Source organism: Drosophila ficusphila, unplaced genomic scaffold (assembly GCF_018152265.1).
Source record: "Drosophila ficusphila isolate 14025-0441.05 unplaced genomic scaffold, ASM1815226v1 contig_636, whole genome shotgun sequence".
In the NCBI taxonomy this organism is placed as follows: domain Eukaryota; kingdom Metazoa; phylum Arthropoda; class Insecta; order Diptera; family Drosophilidae; genus Drosophila; species Drosophila ficusphila.
Genome location: NW_025064569.1, coordinates 2,849,276 through 2,861,526, shown reverse-complemented (window position 1 = coordinate 2,861,526; position 12,251 = coordinate 2,849,276). Strand labels below are relative to the sequence as shown.

Below are 12,251 nucleotides of genomic sequence, written 5' to 3'. Positions count from 1 at the left end.
TGAGCATGAAAACAAGGAAACGGCTCAAATTAAAAAAAAAAAAAAAAACTACGTTAGTATATAGTGTTACCTAGTTCGTGAACGAAGGATTTTACGAAAAAAATTTTTTTACAGTTACAGTGATTATTTAAAAAAAAAAAAAAAACGATTTTTCGAGGTCTAATAATTTAGTTTTTCGCCCCAAAAAAAATAGAAAAATTTGTCGAAAATAAAATTCCTTCGTTCACGAACTAGCTATTGTATCTACAAACAATCCCCCAAAATTTCAAATCGATCGATGTAGTGGTTACCGAGATATCGTGCTCACCGCAATGACCTTTTCTCAAAAATGCGATTCCGAGATAATCGCGCTTAAAGTTTTAGGTGGACATTAGGTAGTCATGTACACCGTGCGCTATGAACGGCTGTATCTTAGGTTCTAGTGCCCCGATCTCGAAAAAATTTTGCAGAAAAATTGTTGAAAGTATGTACATTAAAAAAAATTATAACATTTTTTTCGATTTTTTGAGCCTGGAAAAGGTATATAACCCCTTAAGAAAAAAATTACGATTTTCACCCTTTTTTTCTCACTAATTATTTTCTCAAATAAACAGTTTTCAATATTTTTGGATAATCCTAGTTCATTAGTTAAAGGAAACAATTAGGAACATTTAAAAAAAAATTTGATGACGATTGGTTAACCCCAACGCCTTTAATTACTTCCGCAAGGTCAGAAAACGTGGTTCCGAGATATACGCGTTTAAAGTTTTGGCTTCAAATGGCCGGTGCTCGACAAGTGCTCCATGTAAATGCCTGTTACTCTTGTAGTTTTTCAAATTTTGATCTGAAATTTGTTGAGCCCATTCTTAAAACATATATCTATTCGAAAAGTAAAAAAAAAAATATCGATTTTTTTTTCGCCACAAGGTGAGAACCTGCCGTAATACCTCTTCGCCTTCAACATATTTTACGTCTCACTTCAACACGACAACAAAACGGTGCAAAATTTTCACTTTCCGCCAACGGATTTCGAAATGTTAGAAAAACAAGAAAGGAAGCTAGCTTCGGCAAGCCGAAGCTTATATACCCTTGCAGTCATCAAATATTTCGAACAGAATACACAAAGGCTAAAGAACATCGAAGCTACGACGACTTTTCGATTAGTTTTCCATATTTTTGACTATTGTTCATATGGCCGCTATATGATATAGTTGCCCGATTTTGATGAAATTTTATTTACTACTCAAGAGTCGTTGGAAAACTCTATATTCCAAAAATCATGATTTTCTGATGAGAAATAACGATGTTATCATTTTATTTCCGTTAATTCTATATAGATTTTTCGATCTTTCCTATGGCAGCTATATGATATAGTTGTCCGATTTTTATGAAATTTTTTTTATAAATCAAGGCTAGTTAAGAAACGTGATACTCAAAAAATCATGCTCGTGGGATAAAAAACAACGATGCTATCAATTTATTTCCATTAATTCTAAATATATTTTTCGATCTCTCCTATGGCAGCTATATGATAGAGTTATCCGATTTTGTTCAAATATATTCCGAAATTCAATAACAGTTAGAAAACGCCATCTTGAAGAATTTAAGTCGATCTCATCAAAAACAACGGCGTGAGAATTTTTTATTTCATTCTCTCGTATGGGAGCTATCCTATATAGTCGGGCGATCCGGCCCGTTCCGACTTATATACTGCGTGCAATAACTACACATTTTTTGGGAAAGTTTCAGCAAGATAGCTTTAAATCTGAGAGACTAGTTTGCGCGGAAACGGACAGACGGACAGATGGACAGACGTACATACGTATTGCAATTCTGCTCGTGATGCTGATCAAGAACATATATAGGGGAGATGTGGGGGTTGTGGGCATAGTTTTGTTTTTGGCTTATAATTACCGAACTAGTGCATATTATTTGGACATATGGGTATCTGTGTAAAGCTAGAGACCTAAGCTAACTAATTATGAAGAAACATACTTGATTTTGTCATGCGAAAAAATTTCATATGGACTTTTGTAAAATCGTAATTTTCAGCTAAAATTTTTTTTTGGGGGGTTGTGGGCACCCTGGGAAAAAATGCTGCAAATGGAATAATATGGAAAAAAAAACCGCAACCAATATCAACAAAATGACAATTTATTTATTTCAAAGACTGGATAGGCGTTATTCATCGTCGGAAACAAAATTTTGACATGTATAATGACTGCCCCGCATGTCCACACATTTCGGATGAAAAGCTCGATCGCAGATGTCACAATTGAGTGATAATCCCTCTCAGCGGGAGAGGATCCTTTTCCAAGAGCCTAAGATTTCTACAAGAATGTTCTAGAGGGTTCCAAACAAATTTTGAAAACAATTTTACAAGAAATTGTAGGTAATAAAAAAATTTGGCAAAAAAAAACGGGTGCCCACAACCCACCCAATTTTGGTGCCCACAACCAACTTTCGCAGACATTTTAAGAAGTAATTAAAAAATGTGTTTGCATAAATTTTTTGGTTCAAATCGATATTGTTCCATTTAGTATAATGCTTTGACTAAATAAAAATGCATTACACTTACCTTTTTAATCAATTCACTTTAATTGATACACTATTGAAAATCTTTGAATAAAGTTTCACCACCTTTTCCAAGCACAAAAAAAACCAATTCGTTAATTTCAAAAAGCAAACGCGTTCGTTTACTTTGATATTTGGCATAAATCATACATAGGGTAATTGCTTGCGAATGACATTACCAACAAAAGTCAATCTTCATTTTGTGAAAATATACGTAGGGCTGCCCACAACCGACCCATGTCCACAACCCCCACTTCTCCCCTACTTTATGGGGTCTGAGGTGTCTCCTTCACTGCGTTGCAAACTTCTGACTGAAATTATAATACCCTTTTGCTCTGCAAGGGTATAAAAACACATCATTTGCATCGTTTACTTTGTTTTTAAGCTGTTTTTAGCGTGGACCGCACTTGTAAACAATTACCCCGAAGAAACTTTCAGATTCAAATACCTTCTTTTACATATTAATCTGGATTATTGTAATATGCAATATTAACATTGATGCAGATGCGATGCGTCTGTGAACAGCCTAAAAACATACGCCAACAAGGAATGCCGTTCAAGAAGTGGTATTCAAAACAAACTCTAGTGTGTACTGACCATTAAGGTAGAGGAAAATCTGAGTGGAAAGTGTTTAGTATAAATTTGTGAAAAACCATGAAGTTTGACATTGTTGACTTCAATGTAAAAATCTTAAACCTAATAAAAATAAATAATTTGGAGTAGAAATGGCTGAAATTATGCCAATTATCTGCGTAAGCTGTATTTTTATCTCAAATTATCAGAATTTGCAGTTTGATTACATTCAGGATTCTGGCATCGAAAACATGGAAGATGAAGAAGTGGAGCCGAAGTTTAAGTACCAACGCCTTGCTAACGACTTGAAAAACATACTTAATACTGATGTAATAACGTGCACTGCTGTACATTTAAAGGTGAGGATACAATTTTAAAAGAATTGCGTGCACATAAATATGTATGTTTATACGTATGTATGTAGTTTCTTATATTTGGCACTTTTCGAGGGCACGTATATTTATTGGATCATCAAGGAAATTCTGTGGATTCAAATTTGGGTAACAGCGGACGTCAAACTCATCAGGTGGCAGTTAATCAAGTTGATGTGGACCCCAAAGGCGAGTATGTGGCCACATGCTCTGACGACGGAAAAGTAATTCTCTAAACTGAAGGGCCTATAGATCAGGATAAATTTGTATATTTCAGGTCAACATTACTGGTTTGTTTAATAGCGAGAACAATCAAAATTTAAGTTGCGGAAAATCTATAAAAGCAGTGGCGCTGGAGCCCGATCCTAGTGCTCGCAGTAGACGATTTATTGTGGGTAGGTCAATAAAGCAGCTTATGTTTTACTTAACTATCGACAAACGCGATATTTTTTAGGTGACGACAAGCTGATCTTGTACGAGCGCAACCTACTTAAAAAATTTAAGCCAATTGAACTGTGCTCAGTTGAAGGCAATGTTCTGGCGATTTGCTGGCAGGGTAGTTTTGTTGCCTGGGCGAGTCACATAGGTGTTCGGGTCTATGATTTAAACGAAAAATGCTCGCTTGGATTAATGAAATGGGAGATTCCTACAGAGGAGCGTTTAGAAAACTTTCGTTGCCACCTGCGATGGACAAACGATCATACTCTGCTAATTGGTTGGGTGGACACTATACGAATTTGCCAAATTCGCAAGAGAAATCCTATCGAAGCATCATCTAGCAGTCTACCAGGCTATATTGTGGATCCGAGTGAGTAATATAACATTCTTAAGTGTATTTTAAAAATTAAATTTTTATTCAAATATTGTAGTCTCCACATTTCAAACTACTTTTTATATATGTGGACTTGCCCCTCTGACAGCCAGCCAGTTAGTGGTGCTTGGCTACCGCAAAAGACGAAGCGATTCTTTTAAATCCCTTCGTCCGGTTCTGTGCGTTATTGAATACAAAATGAACACCAGCGAAGAGATTTGCACAGACAGTTTGACTTTACGTGGCTATGAGGAATACACCGTAAATGACTATTCTCTTGGTTGCATAGTCGAGGAAAATCGGTTTTATATTGCTGCTCCTAAGGATGTAGTCGTAGCTAGCCTTATCGAAACGGATGACCGCATAGAATGGTTTATTAAACACAGGTAGGCAAAGCATTCATTTCTATTTTTGGTTCAAAACTTTTCATGGCGTGTCTATACTACTAAGCTGTCGCAACACTTGTCCGACGTTTTCGTCCAATCATAGTAGTATTCGGGTAAAGAGCTCGAGCCAGTATTACTGCAAAGTTTGTCGCCGTAGATGTCGGTCATCATTTTCAGATTCCGTTTGTGCAAAACAATATGATAGGGTTGACACTTTCGTGGCATATACCCGGTGTCGAATCTGGGATCGTGCCAGCGATAGACGTGACGTAGTGGAGCCACCCAGGTTCCGATTGAGACATCCTCGGATACATACGGCGTGAGCAAGTGAGAACTGTTAAGTATATATTCACAAAGCTGTTGAGATAAAACGTATCCACCGCCCAAAGCATAAGGAAGATAATTTTGGCTTAGATAATAATTTGACTCCTTCCAATGGCCTCTTTTTTTTATTGTTGCCCGACCATTAAAGTAGCCCCAGTAAAGTTGAGGTAAAGGATTTTGATCATACTCAATGCTTTTACGAAGTAACTTTCGATCATAGGAGACGAGTTCATTAACAAGACTGTCCAGCTTGACGTATGTATCGTCGTCCACTTTAAGGACATAGGAGAATGTATAGTTGCTCCTTAGGGAAGCCAGGGTCTCTAGCAACTTCACAGTAAGATTGGAGTATGTGTCTTGGTGCTCTTGCAGTAGCAGAAGGTCGCCGTGTTGCTCTTGTTCCTTTAGCAGTTTTGTTTGCAAATAGCTGCCTAACTTCCCTGTACCAATAGAAAAAATGTGTTTTACTTTGATACGACGCTGACTCTTTGTGGGCTCTTTTGATAGCAGGTCTTTCTGCCATTTCAAATACTGTCTTAGCCGATTCGCTTGCTGTGGAACCGACTCCAATTGCAAATGTCCACTGGGACCGTAGGGTGGAATATAAATAAGATCTTCGGGGTAGTAAGGCAACTGAAGGGGCTGTGTTGTACTGTTAAGCCAAGTCTTCCTTATTACGTTTCTCTGGTCATAGTTGCTCGGAGCGCTAAGCACTACCACCAAAAGAAATAGATTGGGATGTGACTTCAGTTGGAAAGCTTCACTTTTATTTGCCGGACATTTCTCTACCGAACAAAGTATTTTCATTATAAAACTTCCAAAAAAAAAAGCAGATATCGCTGTGAACAAAGTCACTAAATTATTAAATCGCCTCATTTTTGGTAATAATTTAGCAGAGTGACCGTAGAAAAGAAAAATATGTAACGACGGTGCTCAACTGCTTATATACTTTCTCCACAGAGTACCTTCTATTTGTGGAATGCTTTAAAAGGAATGTGATGTTATCGTTAGTTTTTTTTCATAGGCTAAATTTAGTGGCAAAGAGAAGGTCGAACAAATTAAAATATTCACATCTCTATTAAGTTGGGTGGCCCACACACTTTTTAAGGAATACCTTTGTTTTCAATTTCTCGCACCGTTTACGAGATATCGATCCTTAAATGTCGGATTATAGTGCGCGCGCTTCACGCCATGGCGGTGTAAACGGTCCGAGATATCGATAAATTTTATTGATTAACATTAATATGTCTTCAAATCTTAGCGCCTCAGAAACTTAAAATGTGCCAGTTGACACTGCGGCAATGCTCTAAAAGCGTTTGGTCTCGCCGCAGTGTTAATTGCTATTTTAACAAATAATTAATTAGAAATCACGCTTTCCGACATTTTTATTAATGTTAGGGTCTCAAGGTGGAACTTAAAAAAAAGTTTCCTAGCCCATTTTTAACAAAAGCCCTTAATGCATAATTGTACCGACACTGGTTACCATAGATAAGGAGATTCAGTTTCTTACTCACTTTGCTCACCATCTTTTTTAGTTACTCCCCTTTTCAGTTGCTTACACGTTTTAACCGTTACTGTTATAACGTTCTGTCTTGTTTCTTTTACTAATTGCTCAATAGTTTTAAGATTCCGATTATAGTGTTTGTGCGATAATAAAAACAGAGTGACTTTGATAATTTTGGACTTGGCATTCGCATGCCAGCATCCTCAAATAGACTGCAAAATGGACTAAGTTTACCCGTTACTGCTAAAAGAACTGTACTGTACTGCAGTATTGTAAGTGTGGGTCGCGGGTAGATTTTGGGTGAGTTCAAATTGTCCAATAAATCTTGCAATCTTTCGTGTCACGTTCCAAACATGTTTTCTTGAAAAGTACACTTCAGGCATACGAAGCACATTGCGACGCCTAGAATTCCTGATTAGGTTACTCTACGAGTCGACCTATGTCTGCCAGTCGGTCTGTCGGTCCATTTGAACTTCAAAACTTCGGGAACCAAAAAAATAGGGTATTGGGGTTTAAAATGAAGATAATAATTTGTGTATTTGTGGCGCCTACGCCTTTTTAAACCTACAGATTCTAGAGGTCAATACAGCAGAAGTTTTGTTAATAAGTAAGCAGTCAATACCGCTTTTTTTTAACGCCACGTCCATCAGTCCTTCCGCCTTCGTATCCGGCACCTAAACCGTACCGCACCTTACATAATGCCGTAAAAAAAAAAAAAAAAAATTGCTGCCATATCCGGTGTAAATTGCGGCATTGATTCCGACGCAGGTGTCGGGTATGAAGCCGGATGGGGTGCCTGATATGGAGCCAGATCGAGTAGAGCTCTTGTTATACCGTTGCAGAGGGCAGCAAAACTTCAGTCAGAAGCTTGCAACGCAGTAAAGGAAACACCTCAACCCTATAAAGTATACAATTCTTGATAAACATCACGATCTGAATCGAAATACGTCTGTACTTCTATCCGTCTGTCTTTTTCTATGTAAACTAGACTCTACGTTTTAAGGCTATCTTGCTGAACCTACCGGGACTGGCAACTATATCGGATAAGTCGGTAAATGTAACGGAAAGTGCTTCGTGTGTAGCAAACGCGGACACAAAGCAACGCAGTGCAAAGAAAAACAAAACATGGTAAAGGCAAATTTCAAAGCAAATTTTTGCGATGAACGAACAGAACATAACAAATCAATCATGGTGCTTTTACAGTGGGACACTTTTACATATGTGCAGTGTGAAAAGTGTGTTCGTATCGACTTAAAAAATAATTTCTTGTTTCGTAATAAAAATTTCGGTAAATGTTTACAAACGGTAAATACAGCTTAAAAAAATAAAGTAAAATATGGAAACGATGTGTTTTTTCTAAAACTTTGAAATCCGTTGGCGGAGAGTAAAAATTTTGCACCGTTTTTTTGTTATTAATAATTAAAATGCGATTTGTAGTACAAATTTGGGTAATTGTTTACAAGTGCGGTGCACGGTAAATACAGCTTAAAAAATAAAGTAAAATATGGAAACGATGAGTTTTTTTCTAAAACTTTGAGATCCGTTGGCGGAGAGTGAAAATTTTGCACCGTTTTCTTGTTATTTACAATTAAAGATGCGATTTGTAGTACAAATTCGGATCTGAGTAACCGTATTTACATGTGATGTGCCGATTATTGCAGTCGTCTGGAAGCGGATTCTTTTTGAACACACCTCGTACATATTTTTCGATCTTTCCAATGGCAGCTATATGATAGAACTATCCGATTATGATATTTAATGCGAAATTCAATAGTAGTTAGGAAACGCCATCTGAAAGAAATCAAGTCGATCCGCTCAAAAACATCGGCGTGAGAATTATTTATTTGATTCTTTCGTATGGAAGCTATCCGATATTGTCGCCCGACCCGCAAACCTTAAGCTCTACTGAAAATTTTTTCTTTCCCTCAGATCTATATCTATCTCTAAGCCTGAGCCGAGTCCACTGCTGCACCTAATCCGCTAGCTTTTATCTTTAAATTTATCTTGGAAAGAAAACTATACAAAAAGTTGAACTTGCGGTTAGCGGCCTAGCTGGGGATTTTCCGAATTTAGAAGAGTAGGCTACTTTACATGCGAGGCTTAGAGTACAAAACTGAAGTTTTTATATTTTATTTTGAGTACAACTTTTTATAATTCTTTTATTTGCATTACTTTAATTTAACTCCTTCAACTAAATTACTTTAATACTTCTTATTTTAAATAGTAAAAGTTATTATTCTAAAATAAAAGATCACTGCTCCAACGATAGGCACAAAATGGTTAAAGTTTTAAAAAAAACACCGGTAGCACTCCGGGAGTGCCGGCAGAAGTGAAAACTTCAATATTAATCATTTATGAGAGAGGTAGAATACAATGTTTATTTATTGCGCTATCGTACACAAATATGGCAATTTATATGTTGTTATTTATAATATTATATCGTTATTTATATATTACATTAAATTTTATCTCTCAGAAAAATCAACTTCCATCCATAATTTCGATGACGTTTACATCATCGTTATTATCAGAATCATCATCGCAAATTTTTACAACTGATACAATTGGTTTATGATAACTGAAGTAAGAAACAAACAGTTTTGATTCGAACCTATTTAAGTGTAAGTACAAGGTAGTCTCGTCGGCTTTTTTTTCCCCCTATTGGGCACTACAATGAGTGCGAGTGAGAGGGTGTTTTCCCGTAAGTGCAAAAGAAACAGAAGAAGATGATGTCGTTTTACCCTTATGCTGTGCACGGGGTTTAAAAAGGACTATTATATGACCATGAGTATTAATTTTTCCGAAATTTTTGGTTTTTACACAAAGCTGCCTTTCAGGACTCGCTCCCATATTGTTCACATTTCAAAATATTTTTCTGCAATATTACATGTTACGCCTTGTATGTGCTTGCTGCAATAATTGCAACAAGTATTTTTCACAAGCACACAAGGGTTAACGTTTTGAGAAAAAAAAATTGTCCGCGGACAACCTCTCACTTCAAAATCCCGAGCGCACTGAACCATAGGGGGGAAAAAATCCGAGCGAGGGGAAGGGAGAGGAACTAGTATCTCCCACTCTTTCTACCGTGCCTGAGTCATGGTACAATTATACAAAGCATGATACAATTATACAACGTAGTTCTCTTATTGTACCATGACTCAGGCACGGTAGAAAGAGTGGGAGATACTAGTTCCTCTCCCTTCCCCTCGATCTTACGCTTTTTCGATCAGCATAACGGGACCCTGACGCGAGTTTGAATGTTTTTACCCTGCTCAGCGCCGCTAAAGAAGTTTTCACTTCAAAAATTCGTCCGCGCACAACTTTTCAGTTCGAAAAGCACGAGGTGGACAAAATCCTACATATAGTACATTTGCATTTTCATTTTTGCACAGTCCGGTGTCACTACGTGAACTGCCGTCCTCAGAGTAATCTTATATTTTGACTCGCCTATTCACTTAATGTATTTACTTTATGTATTTAATTTAGAACATGTAAAAAATGTAAGATAATCAAAGTAATTATTAACACGAACAGATTTAAAACGACAAGACGACGGTAATGACTTTAATAGAATAATTCATTTTTACTACTAGACTCATACCTTTTTAAATTCTTTTTAATACTCAAATTTCGCAGAAAATATGAGGAAGCAATGGAACTGATAGGCACATTCGGAAGCAGCATGCCGGTTCTTACTGTTGCCAGGTAAGTTTTAAAACAGTTTTTATATACATATGTATATATAGATACAAACAAAAATGAAAACTTTTCAGACAATACATAAATCATTTACTGACCCTAAAACAATATGACGATGCTGCAAAACTTTGCCTTCGCATGCTGGGCAATAACAAATTACTTTGGGAAGAAGAAGTTTTCAAGTTTGTAAAGTGTCAACAATTACGATCCGTTAGTGCCTATCTGCCAACGTCGAACGATTGCAAACTTGATCCCCACGTGTACGAGATGGTTTTGTACGAGTTTTTAAAATTTGATATAAACGGCTTTCTCAATCTCATCAAGGAGTGGCCATGTCAGCTTTACGATGGCTTGGCTGTTATTAACGCCATTCATGATAACTTCCGCAAGCAGCATGGCAATCAGTTGCTTGAATCCTTGGCTCTTCTTTACTCATATCAAGGTGACTTCGAAAGCGCACTTCGCATGTATTTAAAGTAAGTACTAACTTCATTAATTATTTCTTGTCTCATAGTATTTTTATAGGTTGCAAAATAAAGACGTCTTTGAGTTAATACGTCGCTATGAGCTTTACGATGTTATTTCCAAATTAATCATACCACTCATTCAATTGGACCGCGAACGAGCATTTGAGATATTATTAAACAAAAAAAAAATCAAGCCCGAGATTGTTGTTCAGCAACTGGAACACAATCAAGAGTATCTATATTGGGTAAAAGCCTCTTATTGCAGATTCAGAATGCTTTGACTCCTTGTTTTACTTCCCAGTACTTGGACGCCCTCATAAAAAAGGACCCTAGTAATGTCTTTCAAAATAAATTAGTGTCCTTGTATGCTAAATTCGATCGGAAAAAACTTTTGCCGTTTCTAAAGCGTTCAAAGGATTATGTCATTCAGGAGGCGCTAACCATATGCAAACGGGAAGGTTTTTATCCAGAGATGGTTTATTTGCTGGGTTGTATGGGTGGAGTGGAAGCTATAGAAGCCTTAAATATCATAATTTACAGCGTAAGAAAACCTAAACTAAAGAGTTTTATAGTACAGCATTTAATTTTACAGATGAACAACATAGATATGGCTATTGAGTTTTGCAAGGAGCATGATGACAATGATCTTTGGAGTCTGCTTATCAACGAATCTACCAAGCAGCCCGAAATTGTGACCAAAGTTTTGGATGGCATCGTAGGTAAGTGTAACTGAAATGTATTTTGCGTTTTTTTTACATTTAATTTACTTTTAGAATATGTGAATCCTGAGGTAATCGTTTGTAAAATTAAAAGCGGTCAGAACATTCCAAATCTGAGAAAATCACTCGTTAAAATGCTTTGGTACTACAATATCCAAAAGAAAATGTTTGCCTGCGCGCAAAAAATTCAGCAGGATGACTACTTTCATAGCCACTCAGATGTAGTGAGCCTGCAACGACGTGGTCAGCAGATTTCGTTTGAACACCTATGTACACTGTGCCAACGCCCCTTGCTAATTAATAGTGTTTACAATTGTATAACGGGTTTTAAGTGTGGACATGATTACCATGAGCCCTGTTTAAAAAGCAGCACTACCACCAAACACTGCAGTCTTTGTAAACTAACGATCAGTGATATAGCTGGGGAGAAATAGGTTCATGTTCCCATGCTCTTTTATGCTGACTTTATTTGTAATTTTTATAAATTCTGTAATAAACTGTATAATTATTTATTATTTGGCTTATATAGCAACTGCCTCCGCAGTTTCGCCTGTGAAGATTCAGATTGAAACTTTCCACATTAGATCGGCTATATCATAAAGCTGGAGCTACTTTATTTTTGGTACCTTACTTAAACACAATTTATTCCTCAACTCCTGACCACCGTAAACATAGAGGTTTTGGCGTGTTTTTTTTTCTTTTTTTGTGGCTTTCCAAAGGCCTTACTTCGCAGGTCAGATTTAATAAAACTATTTTTTAGTTTTAAATATGATAAAACTATTTTTAAAATTTTTTACAATAAAACCCATAAGGAAAACAGTCGAACCTTAAGTCCAGTCCAGTT

The 12,251-nt window shown here is 36.7% G+C and overlaps 2 protein-coding genes across 6 annotated transcripts; one reads left to right on the top strand and one right to left on the bottom strand.

The window, feature by feature from the left end:
* The first annotated feature begins 3,157 nt into the window (after window positions 1–3,157).
* LOC108101605 (vacuolar protein sorting-associated protein 41 homolog) lies at window positions 3,158–11,917 on the top strand. 5 transcript variants are annotated; one of them, XM_043208739.1, is made up of 12 exons: window positions 3,158–3,305; window positions 3,360–3,485; window positions 3,576–3,686; window positions 3,775–3,892; window positions 3,952–4,305; window positions 4,367–4,694; window positions 10,159–10,227; window positions 10,296–10,697; window positions 10,747–10,933; window positions 10,990–11,229; window positions 11,281–11,407; window positions 11,462–11,917. In XM_043208739.1, the coding sequence occupies exons 1-12, from the start codon at window positions 3,279–3,281 to the stop codon at window positions 11,839–11,841; spliced, it is 2,469 nt and encodes an 822-aa protein (XP_043064674.1). In that variant the 5' UTR covers window positions 3,158–3,278; the 3' UTR covers window positions 11,842–11,917. The 5 variants fall into 5 exon arrangements, with proteins under 5 accessions (XP_043064674.1, XP_017061511.2, XP_043064676.1 ...); XM_017206022.2 differs by having other exon boundaries at window positions 3,160–3,305; window positions 3,551–3,721; XM_043208741.1 differs by lacking the exons at window positions 10,747–10,933; window positions 10,990–11,229; window positions 11,462–11,917 and having other exon boundaries at window positions 3,162–3,305; window positions 3,551–3,721; window positions 11,281–11,385.
* On the bottom strand, window positions 4,701–7,809 carry LOC108101616 (beta-1,3-galactosyltransferase 6). The gene has a single exon (XM_017206034.2). It carries the CDS (start codon window positions 5,892–5,894, stop codon window positions 4,746–4,748), a length of 1,149 nt encoding a protein of 382 aa, XP_017061523.1. The 5' UTR covers window positions 5,895–7,809; the 3' UTR covers window positions 4,701–4,745.
* Window positions 11,918–12,251: the final 334 nt, after the last annotated feature.